Source organism: Oncorhynchus kisutch, linkage group LG16, assembly GCF_002021735.2.
Source record: "Oncorhynchus kisutch isolate 150728-3 linkage group LG16, Okis_V2, whole genome shotgun sequence".
In the NCBI taxonomy this organism is placed as follows: Eukaryota; Metazoa; Chordata; class Actinopteri; order Salmoniformes; family Salmonidae; genus Oncorhynchus; species Oncorhynchus kisutch.
Genome location: NC_034189.2, coordinates 33,391,285 through 33,411,436, shown reverse-complemented (window position 1 = coordinate 33,411,436; position 20,152 = coordinate 33,391,285). Strand labels below are relative to the sequence as shown.

Genomic DNA, 20,152 nt, shown 5'->3' with positions numbered 1-20,152 from the left:
TCTCACAGTCAACTGTGTTTATTTTTAGCAAACTTAACATGTGTAAATATTTGTATGAACATAACAAGATTCAACAACTGTGACATAAACTGAGCAAGTTCCACAGACATGTGACTAACAAAAATGTAATAATGTGTCCCTGAACAAAGGGGGGGGTCAAAAGTAACAGTCAGTATCTGGTGTGGCCACCAGCTGCATTAAGTACTGTCCAGTGACGGTGGGTTTGTGCCCATAGGTGACGTTGTTGCCAGTGATGTCTGGTGAGGACCTGCCTTACAACAGGCCTACAAGCCCCAAGTCCAGCCTCTCTCAGCCTATTGCGGACAGTCTGAGCACTGCTGGAGGGATTGTGCGTTCCTGGTGTAACTCAGGCAGTTGTTGTTGCCATCCTGGTATCTGGTAAAATAGTTGATTTTAAACTATTAGAATATAGGCCAGTCAGCTCAGACACACCATAGGCCTAGTATTTGTGGGCCTGCAGTCGAAACTAAAACTTCGACCTGGTCGAGTCTGTTGTTTAAACTCCAACCAAGCGTTTATTTTCCATGAATGCTAGTGTCTATTCTTTATGTTATATTTCTGTTGACACGGACCATTCTGGCAGCTTGGCAGCAACAGTAGACCACCTTGCAGCAGCCAGTGTGACAGAGATAGCAACGTGACCAGCCTGTATCAGGACCTGTGAGAAGCCCCTGACTACAGCGTGCAGTTCGGGGCCGGGCTCAATGTGGGCGGAATCAAACATCGGGGTTGGGCTCAATGTGGGTGGAGTCAAATGCGTTTAACCCGAACCCTTCCCGTCTCCTTCAAGGTCACCCAAGTTGAGGTAAACGTCAAGGGTATCAACGTCAACGAAAGCAAATCTTAATCGAACCTACATGGATAAAAATATAAACCATGGAAGTAAGTGAGACTGGCATTATGCATAATGTACTTTGTAATATTAATGTTATACCAGTGTAGTGGTATATTTTTATATGACCAACTACCGCACAGATGTTAGCATAGCGTTAATTAGCACCCATTTGCACGTGAGCTAGCTAATTGCTCACAATGAGGGAATCTTATTTGGACAAATTTGCCTACTTGAGCAGTAAGCCTAGGTTTAAATGTACAGTTTATGCAATCGATTTGATTGTTGATTTTCTGTGTTTCTTCAATATATGCCTTGTTGTGTTTGGCTGACTCTAAATGTGTATCGTTGATGCCATTCCCTTAGTTACACATAGCGAGTCTACACAGCCTACACATAGTATATACAATAATGAAATCACCTGGTTCCAACATACATGGCAAGTCAAGAAAATACATTACAACTTGTCTATATTGCAAACTGAAGTTAAATAAGAAAAACTTCAAAACACATTTCCGAAGAAAGCATACACATTGCTTTCAGATTTTTTGCATGTGAGTGCATTGATGTGAGAAATGGTGTGTTTGCAGTCAAAAAATACATTTTCAGCAACACCCATACATGTTGTGAAAAATACTTGGGCTAATTCAGTTCCAACTGTGTTCAAATCTGTTATGCAAGCTGGAGTATAAAAAGCTGTTGAATTGTACTTTTTCTTTACTTTCACATACACTGTGTTCACAGAAACATTGCTCGGATCTTGTCCCCTGGACCTTTGAGGACTTTTGGTGTGGATGATGTTCAGGTTAGATATTCATTTAACTTATTCCACTGAACTGTACCATTTGATATTCATTCCTTTATTGAAAATTGTACCTTGTTCACACCACAGGGCCTACAAGCAAGGTTTCTCAAACAACTGGGAGGAGTTTGTTTTGAAGGTAAGATGCTGGCTATTCAGTATATTATATTTTTTCTGTTATAACATTTGAAAAGCTATTACTATATCTGTGCTTGCAGCATGCAAAGCACACTATTGTTATTGCTCATACTTTTTCTTGTATATTATTCTTGACACTTTTGGGGACCTATTTCCTACCATTTTTACACTACATACACAATTCATACATCAAACTCCTGCAAAGCTGGATGCTGATGTGACATGCTGTGACTTCTTGGTGTCTTCTACATCCTGAAATATATTCCTAGAGGGGGGGTGGTATTATTATTATGATTTACTATTATCATTATTGTTATCATAACTATCTAACTGAACAACCTACTCTTTCTTAACTTACAGTACGCTCTGATAATCAGACGCCTCACAAGTCCTCAACTGGCAGCTTCATGAAATAGTAACCGCAAAACACCAGTCTCAACATCAACAGTAAAGATGCGACTCCGGGATGCTGGCCTTCTAGGCAGAGTTGCAAAGAAAAAGCCATATCTCAGACTTGAGTTGCCTCTTCACTGTTGACGTTGAGACTGGTGTTTTGCGGGTACTATTTAATGAAGCTTCCAGTTGAGGACTTGTGAGGCGTCTGTTTCTCAAACTAGACACTCTAATGTACTTGTCCTCTTGCTCAGTTGTGCACCGGGGCCTCCCACTCCTCTTTCTATTTCTATTATGGTACCCTGGATCCACTCCAATTGCACTCCACACTGCACTTTCCCACCTGTACAAAAGGAACACCTACTTGAGAGTGCTGTTCATTGACTACATCTCAGCGTTCAACACCATTGTGCCTTCCAAGCTCATCACTAAGCTAAGGACCCTGGGACTGAAGATCTCCCTCTGTAACTGGAACCTGGACTTCCTGACGGGCCACCCCAGGTGGTGAGGGTAGGCAACAACACATCTGCCACACTGACATTAAACAGGGGGCCCCTCAGGGGTGTGTGCTCAGTCACCCCTTGTACTTCCTCATCACTCACGATTGCGTGGACGCGCACAACTCCAACATCATCATTAAGTTTGCCGATGGCATGACGTGGTAGAACTGATTAAAGACAACCTATAGGGAGGAGGTCAGAGACCTGGCAGTGTGGTGCCAGGACAATAACCTCTCCCTCAATGTGAGCAAGACAAAGGAACCCCTTCACATTGACGAGTCTGTAGTAGAGCGGCACTAAGGACCTATCCTGTTCCATACACAGTCGTGAAGAGGGCATGACAACACCTCTTCCCCTCAGGATGCTGAGAATATTTGCCATGGACCCTCAAATCCTGAAAAAGTTATTCAGTTGAACCATTGAGAGCATCTTGACTGGCTACATCATCCTTGGTATGGCAACTGCTCGGCATTTGACTGCAAGGTGCTACAGAGGGTAGTGCGCATGGCCCAGTACATCACTGGGTTTGAACTCCCTACCATCCAGGACCTTTATTCCAGGTGATGTCAGAGGAAGGCCCTGTCACATGAGTTGACGCTGGAGGGACGAAGCAGGCACGGGGAGTAAAACATTTAATATATAATGGACATGGAACGAGACATGAACAGCGTCAGCAAACTAAAGACAAAAAAACAATGCAGCAGCTGGGAACAGAGCAAGGAAACTGGCAAATATAGGGAAGGAAATAAACAGGTGATGAATGAGTTCAGGTGAGTCCAATATCTCTGATGCGCGTGACGAGGGAAGGCATGTGTGCGTGATAAAGGGCAACCTGGCGCCCTTAAGCACCAGGGTGAGGGAATAGCGGGAGCAGACGTGACAGTACCTCCCCCTCTTGGGACGCCACCTGGCGTCCCATCTGGGCGAACTGGCCGAGACATGGGCGCTGGGTAAGCCAGTTGGGGTGTGGAAGCCCGACGAACCGCCAGGAGCGTGAGAGCCTGGCGAGCCGGCTGAAGCATGGGAGCCTGACGATCCAGCTGAGGCAAAGCACCTGTCGATCCCGCTGTAGAGAGGGAGCCCGATGATCCGGTGGAGCGTGACGTGGAATGGGAAGCCACCGAGCCAACCGAGGCAAGGAAACCTCTCTAGCCAGCCAGGGCTTGGAAGACCGACAGGCTGGCATAGGCACCCCCGGTTCCATCGGCGGCGGAATCCACCCCGACGTCACCAACAAAACAAAAGACAAAAAACTCCTGGACCGGCCGGGCGAACAAGAATTTACGATCCGGCTGAAGCCCGACGTGGGATTGGCGCCATCCGAGCCACCCGGGGCAAGGAAACCTCTCGAGCCAGCTAGGGCGTGGAAGCCCAACGAGCTGGCTAGGCACCCGTGGTTCCATCGGTGGCGACCCAGAGCCAATGTCACCATACCAACCGGAACGCCAGTACTCCCCGATGCTTTGAATATTGGCTGTCACATAAGTTGACGAAGTTGACGAAGCAGGCACGGGGAGTAAAACATTTAATACAATGCTCAAAAAAATTAAGTGAACACTTAAACAACGCAATGTAACTCCAAGTCAATCACACTTCTGTGAAATCAAACTGTCTACTTAGGAAGCAACACTGATTGACAATAAATTTCACATGCTGTTGTGCAAATGGAATAGACAACAGGTGGAAATTATAGGCAATTAGCAAGACACCCTCAATAAAGGAGTGGTTCTGCAGGTGGTGACCACAGACCACTTCTCAGTTCCTATGCTTCCTGGCTGATGTTTTGGTCACTTTTGAATGCTGGCGGTGCTTTCACTCTAGTGGTAGCATGAGAGTCTACAACCCACACAAGTGGCTCAGGTAGTGCAGCTCATCCAGGATGGAACATCAATGCGAGCTGTGGCAAGAAGGTTTGCTGTGTCTGTCAGCGTAGTGTCCAGAGCATGGAGGCGCTACCAGGAGACAGGCCAGTACATCAGGAGACGTGGAGGAGGCCGTAGGAGGGCAACAACCCAGCAGCAGGACCGCTACCTCTGCCTTTGTGCAAGGAGGAGCAGGAGGAGCACTGCCAGAGCCCTGCAAAATGGCCTCCAGCAGGCCACAAATGTGCATGTGTCTGCTAAAACAGTCAGAAACAGACTCCATGAGGGTGGTATGAGGGCCCGACGTCCACAGGTGGGGGTTGTGCTTACAGCCCAACACCGTGCAGGACGTTTGGCATTTGCCAGAAAACACCAAGATTGGCAAATTCACCACAGGCGCCCTGTGCTCTTCACAGATGAAAGCAGGTTCACACTGAGCACATGTGACAGACATGACAGAGTCTGGAGACGCGGTGGAGAACGTTCTGCTGCCTGCAACATCCTCCAGCATGATCGGTTTGGCGGTGGGTCAGTCTTGTTGTGGGGTGGCATTTCTTTGGGGGGCCGCACAACCCTCCATGAGCTCGCCAGAGGTAGCCTGACTGCCATTAGGTACCGAGATGAGATCCTCAGACCCCTTGTGAGACCATATGCTGGTGCGGTTGGCCCTGGGTTCCTCCTAATGCAAGACAATGCTAGACCTCATGTGGCTGGAGTGTGTCAGCAGTTCCTGCAAGAGGAAGGCATTGATGCTATGGACTGGTCTGCCCGTTCCCCAGACCTGAATCCAATTGAGCACATCTGGGACATCATGTCTCGCTCCATCCACCAACGCCACGTTGCATCACAGACTGTCCAGGAGTTGGCGGATGCTATAGTCCAGGTCTGGGAGGAGATCCCTCAGGAGACCATCCGCCACCTCATCAGGAGCATGCCCAGGCATTGTAGGGAGGTCATACAGGCACGTGGAGGCCACACACACTACCGAGCCTCATTTTGACTTGTTTTAAGGACATTACATCAAAGTTGGATCAGCCTCTAATGTGGTTTTCCACTTTAATTTTGAGTGTGACTCCAAATCCAGACCTCCATGGGTTGATAAATTTGATTTACATTGATAGTTTTTGCATGATTTTGTTGTTCAGCACATTCAACTATGTAAAGAAAAAAGTATTTAATAAGAATATTTCATTCATTCAGATCTAGGATGTGTTATTTTAGTGTTCCCTTTATTTTTTTGAGCAGTGTATATAACGGACATGGAACGAGACAGGAACACCGTCAGCAAACTAATACAAAGACAAAAAACAATTAATGCAGCAACGGGGAACAGAGCAAGGGAACTGACAAATATAGGGGAGGAAATAATCATGTGATGAATGAGTTCAGGTGAGTCCAATATCACTGATGCGCGTGACAAGGGAAGGCAGGTGTGAGTGATGCAGGGCTCCCTGGAGTCCTCAAGCGCCAGGGGGAGGGAAAAGCGGGAGCAGACGTGACAGGCCCTAGAACATGGGTCTCCAACCTTGTTCCTGGAAAGCTACCCCCAGTAGTTGTCACTCCAACTGTAACTAACCTGATTCAGCTTGTCAACCAGTTAACTGATAGAATCAGGTGCGCTCGATTAGGGTTGGAGTGAAATTCTACAGGACAATAGCTCTCCAGGAACAGGGTTGAAGAGCCCTGCCCTAGAAATGTTCAAAGACTCTATCCACCCAAGTCATAGAGTGTTTTCTCTGCTACCGCACTGCAAGAGGTACCGGAGTGCCAAGTCTGTGAACAAAAGGCACCTGAACAGCTTCTACCCCCAAGCCATAAGACTGCTGAACAGTTTACCAAATGGCTACCCGGACTATTTATATTGACCCGATTTGATATTTATTTATCTTAATTGTTTTGCACGAACTCCCTTGCACTGGCTCTATGCACACTCAATAGACTCTACCCACACACTCACGCATACTACAATGACACACTACATACGCTCACACACACACATGCATATTGACGCCACACACATTCACATACACTGCTGCCACTGTTTATTATATATCCTGATTGCTTAGTCACTTTTACCCCTACCCACATGATCATACTGTATTACCTCAATTACCTCGTACCCCTGCACATTGACTCGGTACTGGTACTCATTGTATATAGTCTCGTTATTGTTTTTATTGTGTTACTATTTCCTTTTTTATTTAGCAAATATTTGTCTTACTTTTTAAATCTGCACTGTTGGTAATGGGCTCTTAACTAAGCATTTCATGGTAAAGTCTACACCTGTTGTATTTGGCGCATGTGACCAATACAATTTTATTTTATTTTAATATGATTGCTTTTGGGGTTTCCTGCCAGACATTAAATATCTTGTTTTGAAGCACCTTTGGCGATTACAGCCTCAAATCTTCCTGGGTATGACGCTACAAGCTTGGCACACCTTTATTTGGGGAGTTTCTTCCATTCTTCTCTGCAGATCCTCTCAAGCTGTCAGGTTGGATGGGGAGCATCTCTGCACAGCTATTTTCAGGTCTCTCCAGAGATGTTCGATCAGGTTCAAGTCCAGACTCTGGCTGCGCCACTCAAAGACATTCAGAGACTTGTCCCGAAGCCATTCCTGCATTGTCTTGGCTGTGTGCTTAGGGTCGTTGTCCTGTTGGAAGGTGAACCACCCCAGTCTGAGCGCTCAGGAGCAGGTTTTCATCAAGGATCCCTCTGTACTTTGCTCCATTCATCTTGTCTAGTCTCCCAGTCCCTGCCACTGAAAAACATCTCCACAGCATGATGATGCCACCACCATGCTTTACCGTAGGGATGGTGCCAGGTTTCCCCGGTTGACCAAAATAGTAGTACTTAATGGTTTACTTTCCCGGGAAAAGCTCATAAAAATAAAGGTGGCCTTTATTTTATTCATAGCCAATCCAAACGCTGGAAATAAAAATGGCCAATCCCCCTGTCAAATAAAATGCGAAAACGCTGTGCATTGCCATAAAAGGAATACACCGTGCTCATGCGCACTGTGTGCAGTTCTGTTTGAAGTGAACTGACCAGTGAATATAGTATGCAACAATACTGGCGCAAGAAAACTATTAGAAACCATACTAAATGCATTATCTCAAATCCATTTACAAGTTTTCTTGATTGTCTCAATGCATCGGTGGAACAATGTTAGGTCATCACTATCCAAACGTGGAAAAGTCACAACTGGTCAGCTATGTGGAGGATTATTTGGAATGTGTTGAGTCCATGCCTTTGGACATACAAAGAAACGTCTCTCTGCTGCGAGAAATTGACTCAAAGTATCAAGGTATTGTTTTTCCTCTCGTTGTTTTAGTGCTTATATTTGCGAGTTTGATGATAAAATTACAAAACAGGGTGTGCTGGATTGACAAATTCCCGATCCACTTTAGCTAACGTTAATGTTCCACATACTAGCTAGCATTGAAAGCAAGTGTCTGTGTGCTGAAATATAGATAGTTTAGTCTTTCGAGTACGATGTATGCCTTCAATTTGTTATCCTCAACATGTCCCGGTGTCAGGTCCGAGTTGGCTTGATATAGCTACAGAGGATCAGCCATTTTGACGAGGTGTTGTGGCGTTTAACGGCTTTCTTTCGAGTTGGTAAACCTGTTATCTGCATTTTTTTAATGTTTATTTTACAAGGGGTGTTTACTTATTGTTGATAGTGTTGCCTACTAGCAAATATACCATTCGTAGTATAACAGTAACAGAAAGAAAAAAACGAAATGGTCGTTGTTGCAATCCGCTCTAACGCTGGTGATGAAAATGTGCCATGTACGAGAATTTTGGTAGTATTTGTGCAGCGTTCAAAACAACTAGGACTCGGTGATTTCCGAAACCGGTGCATTCAAGACAACTGGGAATTTTTATTGAAGCATCACCCAATCTCGCATCGGGCCACTTTCTAGAACTCAGACTGGCTAAACCTGGCTATTTGTATTATTTCGCTCTAAAAATCGGATTAAAAACTTAACCACACTGCAGACCTGTTTATGCCTATGGTAATCCCTGCCCACTAGTGCCATTACTTAGGTTGGGTTGGAAACAATAGCTAGCTACTTCCCTCGCTGTAATGTTAACAAAACTGTGGGAAAGCAGTGCTCGGCAGGTGGGTGTGGAGGACACTACCGTTGTCCCCAAGCAAACTAGCAGCATCCTTCTTTGGTGGTGTTTTTTCGGCAGTTGGCATCCAATGTTGGTGCATTACTACCACCCACTGTGCTGGATTGTGGGCCAAAGACAGCGTTGGCAGCCTCAATGGCAGTGGGCGCGGCATGTAAGTAACCGCAGTGTGCAGATAGACGTTATTGCCTGTTCAAGCGGAAAGTTTTGTCACTTGAATCGGGTATTAGAACAACCTGTGGTAACCTAGTTGACCCAATTGGCTAGCAGCAAAAACGTTACCTTTTTCAAACCTACTTTTCTTGTCTGCTTGTTTTAGTCAATGACAACTAGATTTCAGTATATGTTTTAAGATTCATTTTCAACATTGCTTGCTCCTGAGTCTTCTCACTACTTAGAAAAACATATTTTAGGGCTTCCCTCATCCCCCTTTTCACGTGAGTGCTAGCTAGCTTCTGACGTAACATTAAGCTAGCCAAGACAAGCAACAACACAAATGGATTATACAGCGATAAGTAGTGAGTGGCGTTAAACGCACTATACCAAACAAGTTAAATGTATTGCCTGTGATTTAAATGTGATCCACACACATAGCTACATGTAGCCTCCTTGGATTCCCTACATTTCCCACTCTCCCATGCCGAATAGTCTGAAGCCACAGGACTCTTCTCGCTGGCTCTGTTTCCTTATGTGGGAGCATTGTGAATTGTAGGTCGGGATTTTTGCTATTGCACAACAAACACAGCAGCTTTTCGGCATGTTTTGTTCTGTATAACTAAACATCTACAAAAGTTGTCTCTGTTACAGCAGGAGTCAATGTCAAATAATGTTGGTTTCCCCCAATTTGTGTGTGTGGTCGAGGGCATTTCCTTATTACGTGAGTCGGTCGTTCAATAAAACGTCACAATACAGTGCCGAGCAATCGATTTGGCTGCTGTGGGGCAAGGAGATCCCCAGCTCCACTAAAACCATTGACAACTACGTGCCGTTCAAGGGAAGTAGTAGAAACAATAAAAAAAAATCTGCCTCCCCACACCTTGTTTGTTAAAATCAAATCAAATCAAATGTTATTTGTCACATACACATGGTTAGCAGATGTTAATGCGAGTGTAGCGAAATGCTTGTGCTTCTAGTTCCGACAATGCAGTAATAACCAACGAGTAATCTAACAATTCCTAAACTACTACCTTATACACACAAGTGTAAAGGAATGACGAATATGTACATAAGGATATATGAATGAGTGATGGTACAGAGCGGCATCGGCAAGATGCAGTAGATGGTATCGAGTACAGTATATACATATGAGATGAGTATGTAAACAAAGTGGCATAGTTTAGGGTGGCTAGTGATACATGTATTACAAAGATGCAGTAGATGATATAGAGTACAGTATATACGTATACATATGAGATGAATGTAGGGTATGTAAACATTATATTAGGTTGCATTGTTTAAAGTGGCTTGTGATATATTTTATATACAATTTCCATCAATTCCCATTATTAAAGTGGCTGGATTTGAGTCAGTGTGTTGGCAGCAGCCACTCAATGTTAGTGGTGGCTGTTTAACAGTCTGATGCCCTTGAGATAGAAGCTGTTTTTCAGTCTCTCGGTCCCTGCTTTGATGCACCTGTACTGACCTCGCCTTCTGGATGATAGCGGGGTGAACAGGCAGTGGCTCGGGTGGTTGTTGTCCTTGATCTTTATGGCCTTCCTGTGACATCGGGTGGTGTAGGTGTCCTGGAGGGCAGGTAGTTTGCCCCCGGTGATGCGTTGTGCAGACCTCCCTACCCTCTGGAGAGCCTTACGGTTGTGGGCGGAGCAGTTGCCATACCAGGCGGTGATACAGCCCGACAGGATGCTCTCGATTGTGCATCTGTAGAAGTTTGAGTGCTTTTGGTGACAAGCCGAATTTCTTCAGCCTCCTGAGGTTGAAGAGGCGCTGCTGCGCCTTCACGATGCTGTCTGTGTGGGTGGACCAATTCAGTTTGTCTGTGATGTGTACGCCGAGGAACTTAAAACTTACCACCCTCTCCACTACTGTCCCATCGATGTGGATAGGGGGGTGTTCCCTCTGCTTTTCCTGAAGTCCACAATCATCTCCTTAGTTTTGTTGACGTTGAGTGTGAGATTATTTTCCTGACGCAACACTCCGAGGGCCCTCACCTCCTCCCTGTAGGCCGTCTCGTCGTTGTTGGTAATCAAGCCTACCACTGTGTCGTCCGCAAACTTGATGATTGAGTTGGAGGTGTGCGTGGCCACGCAGTCGTGGGTGAACAGGGAGTACAGGAAAGGGCTCAGAACGTACCCTTGTGGGGCCCCAGTGTTGACGATCAGCGGGGTGGAGATGTTGTTACCTACCCTCACCACCTGGGGGCGGCCCGTCAGGAAGTCCAGTACCCAGTTGCACAGGGCGGGGTCGAGACCAAGGGTCTCGAGCTTGATGACAAGTTTGGAGGGTACTATGGTGTTAAATGCTTAGCTGTAGTCGATGAACAGCATTTCACATAGGTATTCCTCTTGTCCAGATGGGTTAGGGCAGTGTGCAGTATGGTGGAGATTGCATCGTCTGTGGACCTATTTGGGCGGTAAGCAAATTGCAGTGGGTCTAGGATGTCAGGTAGGGTGGGGTGATATGGTCCTTGACTAGTCTCTCAAAGCACTTCATGATGACTGAAGTTAGTCGTTTAGCTCAGTTACCTTAGCTTTCTTGGGAACAGGAACAATGGTGGCCCTCTTGAAGCATGTGGGAACAGCAGACTGGTATAGGGATTGATTGAATATGTCCGTAAACACACCAGCCAGCTGGTCTGCGCATGCTCTGAGGGCGCGGCTGGGGATGCCATCTGGGCCTGCAGCCTTGCGAGGGTTAGCACGTTTTAAATGTTTTCCTCACCTCGGCTGCAGTGAAGGAGAGTCCGCATGTTTTGGTTGCGGGCCGTGTCAGTGGCACTGTATTGTCCTCAAAGCGGGCAAAAAAAGTTATTTAGACTGCCTGGGAGCAAGACATCCTGGTCCGTGACTGGGCTGATTTTCTTTTTGTAATCCGTTATTGACTGGGATGGGACTTCTGAAATAAAAATAGATGGCCTTCCCTAGAGTAAAATACATTTTTACCCGACCCTCCCTGAACGCTTGTAAAAAAGACAAGTGGACCCTCCCATATACCCAAAATAATAACACAAAAATAGCAGAGAACATGCCTACCGTTTATCCTCACTCCTAGGACAGACCAGCTTTGGCAAAGGTTGCAGTCGCTGACCACCGAGGACAATGGTAGGGGAGAAAAGATATTCATGTAGTGTTTTTATTATAATGACCATCTTATTTGTGTTCCAAGAATTAGCCTTTTTATAAACGCATTTCATGCAATTCTATGTCGTTTTACGTGACTGGAGACGAGCAGAATATTTTTATACCACAACAGAGCATGACATTGAATGTGCACATGCTGCAGCCACAGAGATGTTTTGATTTCTATACATACTATTGTTAACAAGAGGTTAGAAAACTTTAGGACCATCCCAAACTTAGACTATTAGCTGTAAAAGTTGAGCTCAACAGAACCAGTCACATCTGAAGTATCTGATCATCAATGAAATCGAGAAAGCTATTTCCTTAACTTCTTGACGCTACCCATCCCTGTCGCGCGATCATTTGTCAGCAACCGCTGAATAGCATAGCACAACAGGCAAATAATATTACTAAAAAATATTCATATTCATGAAATCACAAGTGCAATATTGCAAAACAACTTTTAGCCTTTTAATCCACCTGTCATCTCAGATTTTGAAATTATGCTTTACAGCGAAAACTTAAGCAATCCAAGTGTTTATCGATAGCCTAGCATAGCATTATGTACACTTAGCATCAGGAACTTGGTCACGAAAATCAGAAAAGCAATCAAATGAACTGTTTTACCTTTTATCTTTGGATGTTTTCACTCACGAGACTCCCAGTTACACAACAAATGTTCCTTTTGTTCCATAAAGATTATTTTTATACCCAAAATACCGACGTTTGTTTGTCGCGTTATGTTCAGAAATCCACAGGAAAGAGCGGTCACGACAACGCAGACAGAAATTCCAAATAGTCTCCATAATGTCCACTGAAACATGTCAAATGTTTTTATAACCATTCCTCAGGTTTGTTTTAAAAATATATATTTGATAATATATCAACCGAGTGTGTAGGTTTTTCAATAACAGCGGGAGGAACAATGGCGGCTTTACTCAGTTGCGCAAAAACTCACTCTGAGAGCCCCCACCTATCCACTTACGCAGTGTGATCTTTCACACTCATTTTTCAAAATAAAAGCCTGAAACTATGTCTAAAGACTGACACCTTAGGGAAGCCAGAGAAATGAATCTGGTTGATATCCCTTTAATTGGAGGATAGACATGCATAGGAACAGGAGGGTTTCAAAATAAGAGGCACTTCCTGATTGGATTTCCTCAGGGTTTCGCCTGCAATATCAGTTCTGTTATACTCACAGACAATATTTTGACAGTTTTAGAAACTTTAGAGTTTTCTATCCTAATCTGTCAATTATATGCATATTCTAGCATCTGGTACTGAGAAATAGGCCGTTTACTTTGGGAACGTTATTTTTCCAAACATAAAAATAGTGCCCCCTAGCTTCAAGAGGTTAACCTCTTATAGCCCCCCCCCCCCCCCCTACTTTGTGCAATTTCCACCTGAAGACATACCCAAATCTAACAGCCTGTAGCTCAGGCACAGAACCAAGGATATGCATATTCTTGGTACCATTTGAAAGGAAACAGTTTGTGTACATGTGACTTGAATGTAGGAGAATATAACGCAATAGTTTAGATAAAATAAAAAAAAAGACGTTTTTTTGTAATTGTTTTATCTTTTCAATGAAAAAAATGATGAAACAAACATTCAGATAGGATGATGGGGACAATTTCAGTGAAAAATATGAGGGAAACAGTACTTGTGCAAAGTTTCAGAATGTTTCAGAATGAACTTCCAAAGTGAGTGTGCTACAGGACATTTATCATGAAGTCACCCAGGTGTCCCACACAAGTAGCCCAAATGTACCCAAGCGGCCAAATTGGTAAAGGTATACATTTTGAAACGAATAACTATATACAAAATTGATATTCTAACACGCCCCCCCCCCCCCCCCCAAAAAAAAAAGTGAGGAGAAAGAAAATATATATACAGTGCCTTGCGAAAGTATTCGGCCCCCTTGAACTTTGCGACCTTTTGCCACATTTCAGGGTTCAAACATAAAGATATAAAACTATTTTTTTGTGAAGAATCAACAACAAGTGGGACACAATCATGAAGTTGAACGACATTTATTGGATATTTCAAACTTTTACAAATCAAAAACTGAAATTGGGCGTGCAAAATTATTCAGCCCCTTTACTTTCAGTGCAGCAAACTCTCTCCAGAAGTTCAGTGAGGATCTCTGAATGAACCAATGTTGACCTAAATGACTAATGATGATAAATACAATCCACCTGTGTGTAATCAAGTCTCCGTATAAATGCACCTGCACTGTGATAGTCTCAGAGGTCCGTTAAAAGCGCAGAGAGCATCATGAAGAACAAGGAACACACCAGGCAGGTCCGAGATACTGTTGTGAAGAAGTTTAAAGCCGGATTTGGATACAAAAAGATTTCCCAAGCTTTAAACATCCCAGAGCTTTTAAAAAGAAATGTACATTTCATTAACATTCACAATGTTACCTTTTAATCAGCAAGCCAATAGTTTTACTTATATATGGATTTTATTCTATAAGCGTCTTAGCAGTTTCAGAGAATAACGGTATTGAATGTCTAACACAATTAAAATCCCCTTTTACTTTTTGGTCATTCATAAAAGTTTTAGCCATGCCACAAAACACAGTTTCTTCCTGGTCCATATATCACAGAGTCATCAAATTCCTCACTGTACACCTGATTGATTCATATCAACCACTGTCAGGCTATTTGAATATGAAATGACAATTTATCACTCAGATATCATTACGGAATGCCTTTTATCGGATAAATTTAACAGGAATTCATACCTACGCCTTTAGTACTTCTGATCAATAATTTGGATAATGACTATGATATAATATGCAGATTTTGATTTAACAAGTTTCTGCCTACCTTATATTGTCGAGCTCTTTAGATCAGTTTCCTAAGGCGAGTTGAATCCCCGATGGCTCCTAGTAAACAGGTCGCCCGTCCTTTGAATCAGTCGTCAACTTGTCTTTTCTCTCATCAACTCTCTATGGACCGAATTCATGGGTTTAAACCATCCATCTGCTACCAATTTGTTGATGAATAGGTATATGAGAAACGAGACCAAGTCGAGACACTGGACAAGGCGGATACGGTACAGTAAAGGCCGTTTATTCAAGAGTAATGATATCTGGCAATTACGTGCACGGCTCCGTTTCGTCAAGTTCTCATGCGAACCATTGGAAAAAAGAAAGAGAGCCCGGTCACAATCGTACAGTTCACTTTATACATGGAAATGACGTAGGTAGATTCTGGTAGGTTGTTTGCAGATGATAGACAGTCTCCTCCAGCCTGGTGTCAGTATCCCATTGGTTCTCGACTGAGTTCTTTGTCTTTGGAGCCCATCCAGAAGGGGAGGGGCTGCGTGTGTGTGAGTTCCTGTCTTGGCAAGTCTGTGTGTCTTTTCAGTGAGTGTCTGTGTGAGAGATTCTGTATGGCCCTTCCATGTTTTACTGTGAAAATACGTTGCTATGTGTTGTCACAGTTATAGCAATGCAATAGCAGTAAGCTGGTCATTTGCATAGGAAAATAGCACTTCATTACATTGGTTCTGTATCTTACCCTTATAAATTGAAAACACCAAAATGTTACATTTTGCTTTTCCTCCAACTAATTTTACCACGGTGGTGATTTCTCATATGTTTATTTTCTGTCTTGACGCTAATAACAAATTATCCACGTATTTTATCACCACTGAAACTATTGTTTCAATGCAAAATGATACCACGTGGGACTATTAGTAAATCCCATCGGTACTTTACTAGAAGTCAGGTAAAACGTGATCTAATACATCTTTCATCACATATAACTGTAATCTCTATGAACCACTCATTGATCGATCAGAGACTATACACCGGCAGGTGAAAATTCCATTCTTTCTAACCTCAAAACGATTAGTTAAAATCAAATGTATTTATTTATATAGCCCTTCGTACATTAGCTGATATCTCAAAGTGCTGTACAGAAACCCAGCCTGAAACTCCAAACAGCAAGCAATGCAGGTGTTGAAGCATTAGTTGTTTCTCTTTTGAAAAAAGTGCAAATTCTTGTATAGCGGCATTTCCTGCTACCGCACTAAGTTCCAGTGTCATCTTACACTCATTTTCCCCATACTTGTTAGCTCCACACCTACATTAGATATTTTCTATAGCTCTGCTAACCACTCGCACGTCTGCAAGGGCGAGCAGAGTCATATCTGTCCCCATCGTAATGTATTTTCTGATGATAGAATGTTGACATCTGAACGCTGGTAAATTGAGCTTCTTATTATGGTTTTATGTAATTGTTCCAATTCCTAATTGTCTCCCTGAATTGTTTATTTTATTTATCATGTTTACTGGGTAATGTTGTCCTCCATTATCAAGTTTGCTCTTTCATATTCAAGCCGAATTTGGTAGAATTCACGTGCGCTTCCTTCAGCGACTCCGTGGCTTTATTAAATCCCGCTATCTCTGTATGCTGGGGAGAAACAGTCCTTTTGTTTCCTATGTCACTAATTTTTTCCTAAACATTCCCATCGTATTATACACCTCGTCATATTTTTAATATGTGTTCTATATATCTATTTTGGTGTCTCTCATGCAGTTGTCACTTTATTCTAGATCGCCTAGATTTTATTTTAACCACGTAGTATATTTTAGTTTATCTGTATACTTTGCATCCGTTATATACTATCCGTGCCTTGTTTAATACCTCTTTTTAACACCTATTGTATTTTTTTTTACAATGGTCGTTTAACACATTATCACGCCAACACCGGGCCAAGCAGCTCAGCCAGAGAGTGCGAACAGCCACACTAGTCAGCCCACACAAGGTCCCCAAATGAATGGCTCAACGAGAGGGACAGTCCGAATCACACACTCGACACAAGTCGCCCGCTCAGGTTGATTGGGCTGTGTTTACGCACATCCCAAAACAGATCCTGAGACAGTCGAGCCCGGCCAAGCAAAATCAGACGGAACAACTCCCCCAATCAACCCAGACACATGGGTCCGTTCGAACGGTCCGACCAGAACGAGTTTTTTAGGAAATTTGAAAGGGAAACCTACGTGACGCCCCACTCGCTGAGACAGGATCTCTGAAGCAATCTATACAAACATTTTAACTATGTAAGAACATGCTTACCTTTTTTATAGTTAGGCGGACGCCTTTGTTTGCAAGATTGTCCAAAGAAACCGTCATCAGCCCGGAACGTCACTCCGTGGTCCCTGTCTCTCCTGGCAAGCTCGCCAAGTTCTGTCGTGGAGAATCGTTACAAAATATAACACTATAACACTCACAAGAACTTGTGAATTCAATATAGGCTTTTAATACAAACATATCAGAAGCCTAGATGGTCTGCGGAACACACACTTTTCCAGAGCACTGGCTCTGTATTTATACACATACAACATATGAGTCCATCCCACATGCAAATTAAGTTACTTCCCTCAGTCCATCTGCCACCATTATATCCCAATCTGTGCATCCTGCTTGTTCACGCCCAATAACGCCCATATCTGCTTTCAGTTAAGTTATAATAGTGGCAGGACGTCTTCATGTCACAAAAATAATACATGCCGATCTTATGCTATGGGCCCCTTATGTTTAGCTTGTGTGTTCTTTGGTATGTCTGTCCTTATTAGGACTCGTAGACTGTGTCTCTTCTCTTCCTGTCCTAAAAATATATGTCCTAGGTCTATAGTCCATCCGTTGGTCATTTGGCTGACCCCCCCCCCCCCCCCCTCCTTTGTGTGTCCCTCTGACCTTGGTATGTCCAGCTGTCCTATCCACTCATGGCCGTGCTTTGGTTTCCTGTCCTATACAATAGACTATGCATTTTACCCTAAACATTTATGCATTTTATGGCTTTGGCCATTATGTCTGTTATTTCTTGGTTTCCTGTTTTTACCAGAATGACAAATGCACTCTATCTTCCTCTTGTGGTCTAATGTATACCTGTCTTTGCTCAATAGTGTCAGATCTGTCTCTATATGTAACAATAACTACAACACTAGCTAGCTAGGACACTGGCACACATTTTCCAGCTCATTACTTGTTTGTCAGATTGCTATTAGGTGATTTCAGTGCTCCCAGAGTTTGCAGCAGCTATTTTAGACATGCATAAAATTGTGCTCACCAAATTTCTCATGCATTTTTCCCCTGTTCCTACCAGGGTCCTTAATGAGCACTTACATTTTCCCTTCCCTGACTGACAGTGTCAGATTATTTAATCCCTCATGATTATTCTACTCAGTAACTAAAACAAATGCAGGAGACGCCCATCCTAACAACTTTTCTCATTCTGTGTGCTTTGCAGAGGTCCTGAAGGAGGTTGACGATGTCTATGAGCGTTACCAGGGCGAGCAGGATGCGGCACAGCGTAAGAGGCTTCAGATTCAGCTGCAGCGGGCCCTCATCAGTAGCCAGGAGCTCGGCGACGAGAAGATCCATGTGGTTACCCAGATGACCGAGCTGGTAGAGAACCGCTCCCGCCAGATGGACTCCCTCTGCCTCCAGGAGCCCAGCGAGACCAGTGAGCGGGTCGTCACCGAGCGGCGCTCCAGTTCTGTCCAGGAGGCGGCGGTGTCCACCCCTGCTGAGCGTTCCTCGGCCCGCCGGCCGAGACGCCAGCGCAACAGTGAGAGCCGGGACTCCAACCACGCCTCGGGGAATGGAGCGGTGCTGGACGACCCGGCGGATGAGCTGCCCCTGCAGCCGCGGGAGAAAAGGTCCAAGTCGGCCAAGAAGAAGAAGCGCAAGGCCAAGCAGGAGCGCGACGCCTCGCCCGTGGAGTTCACCATCGACCCAAACGAGCCCACCTACTGCCTGTGCGAGCAGGTGTCATACGGCGAGATGATCGGCTGCGATAACGACGCGTGCCCCATCGAGTGGTTCCACTTTTCCTGCGTGGGGCTCACCTACAAGCCCAAGGGGAAGTGGTTCTGTCCCAAGTGCAGAGGGGACAACGAAAAGACTATGGACAAAAACTTGGACAAGAACAAAAAGGACCGGAGGTCCAGGTAGTAGTTACAAGTCCGTTGTCCCTTTCCTCTCGGAACATTGTTGAACTGAGGGTGGAGTTCATTCATTCAAGGGATGATGAAATGTCAAGTTCTGAGAGCAATCGGAACACTATTTCCATCAGCGCTTACTCTGAGTAAAAGACTTGACCAATACTGAACTGGTGCTGTTACAATACTGGCAACTCACACTGAAGCCTAAATGTTGTTTTGCGAAGTCCGATGTTGACTGTAAGGATCCTCAGCCTAATCTGCCATCTTCTGTCTGTAATGTGTGTTACTTAACTTCCGTTCTAAGTGTATTGAGTAACTCGAGAAGCAAATTTTGGCTTACTAGCCCATTTGGAAATGTTGATTTGATATAATGTATCTGAATGAATGATGTCCTTTTTGTAAAAATTAATACATTATGTTTGGCCCATTTTCTTAGTTGAGTAAGCTTTTACTTAATTATGTGTTTTTAAAATAAGTCTGTTCCAAATCGTGTGTCTCGATTCATGAATCACTGTACCAGACGGGGCTAAATAGATTGTGCAATGTTTTATTTTGTATGGCTGACAGAGGGGTAGTTTGCGCTGTTTCTTTGAGGTGTTCATCTGAGTTGGGAAATCATAAAATGACCTGAAATCCCAACTGTCATTTCAATTGACCATCCACAGGCGCAGCACTCCAATTTGATAAAAAGTGATGGTCTGTCTGGAATGGGATTTCATATTTGTGGAGACAGTCTACGTATTCTGTCAAATGTGTAATTCCCCCACCATTTCTGTATATCCATTAAAACAAAGTTATACCGGCGAGAGGGGAACCAATTTATTACTTTTATATCTGTTTCACTACACCCGCAATAACATCTGCTAAATAAGTGTATTCGACCAATAAAATTTGACTTGAAATATATACATTTTACCTTCCATTCTTCTGCTTATCAGGTCATATTGTTAAACTGAAGTGTTTCAGTAAGTCAAGATATTTCCAAATACTCATAAATAACATCACAGAGTATCACAGAGATAAAGTTCCCAAAAACGAACTACTCCTACATGCGTCTCTGACTGTCCTATTTGTGTTCATCCTTGCTACTACTGGACCCTCTGAACAAGTAGTCCTTCCTGGTTACTGTGGTGATCCCCTGTGATTGTGATGTCAGCCTGAGGGCAGGGCTGAGGCCCAGCAGTAGGGTCAGACACTGGAC

General features: G+C 44.0%; 1 protein-coding gene across 1 annotated transcript; it reads left to right on the top strand.

Moving 5' to 3' along the window:
* Positions 1-7,538: 7,538 nt before the first annotated feature.
* Positions 7,539-19,857, top strand: LOC109906624 (inhibitor of growth protein 2-like). Its single transcript, XM_020504434.2, has 2 exons — positions 7,539-7,855; positions 18,255-19,857. The coding sequence occupies exons 1-2, from the start codon at positions 7,714-7,716 to the stop codon at positions 18,959-18,961; spliced, it is 849 nt and encodes a 282-aa protein (XP_020360023.1). The 5' UTR covers positions 7,539-7,713; the 3' UTR covers positions 18,962-19,857.
* Positions 19,858-20,152: the final 295 nt, after the last annotated feature.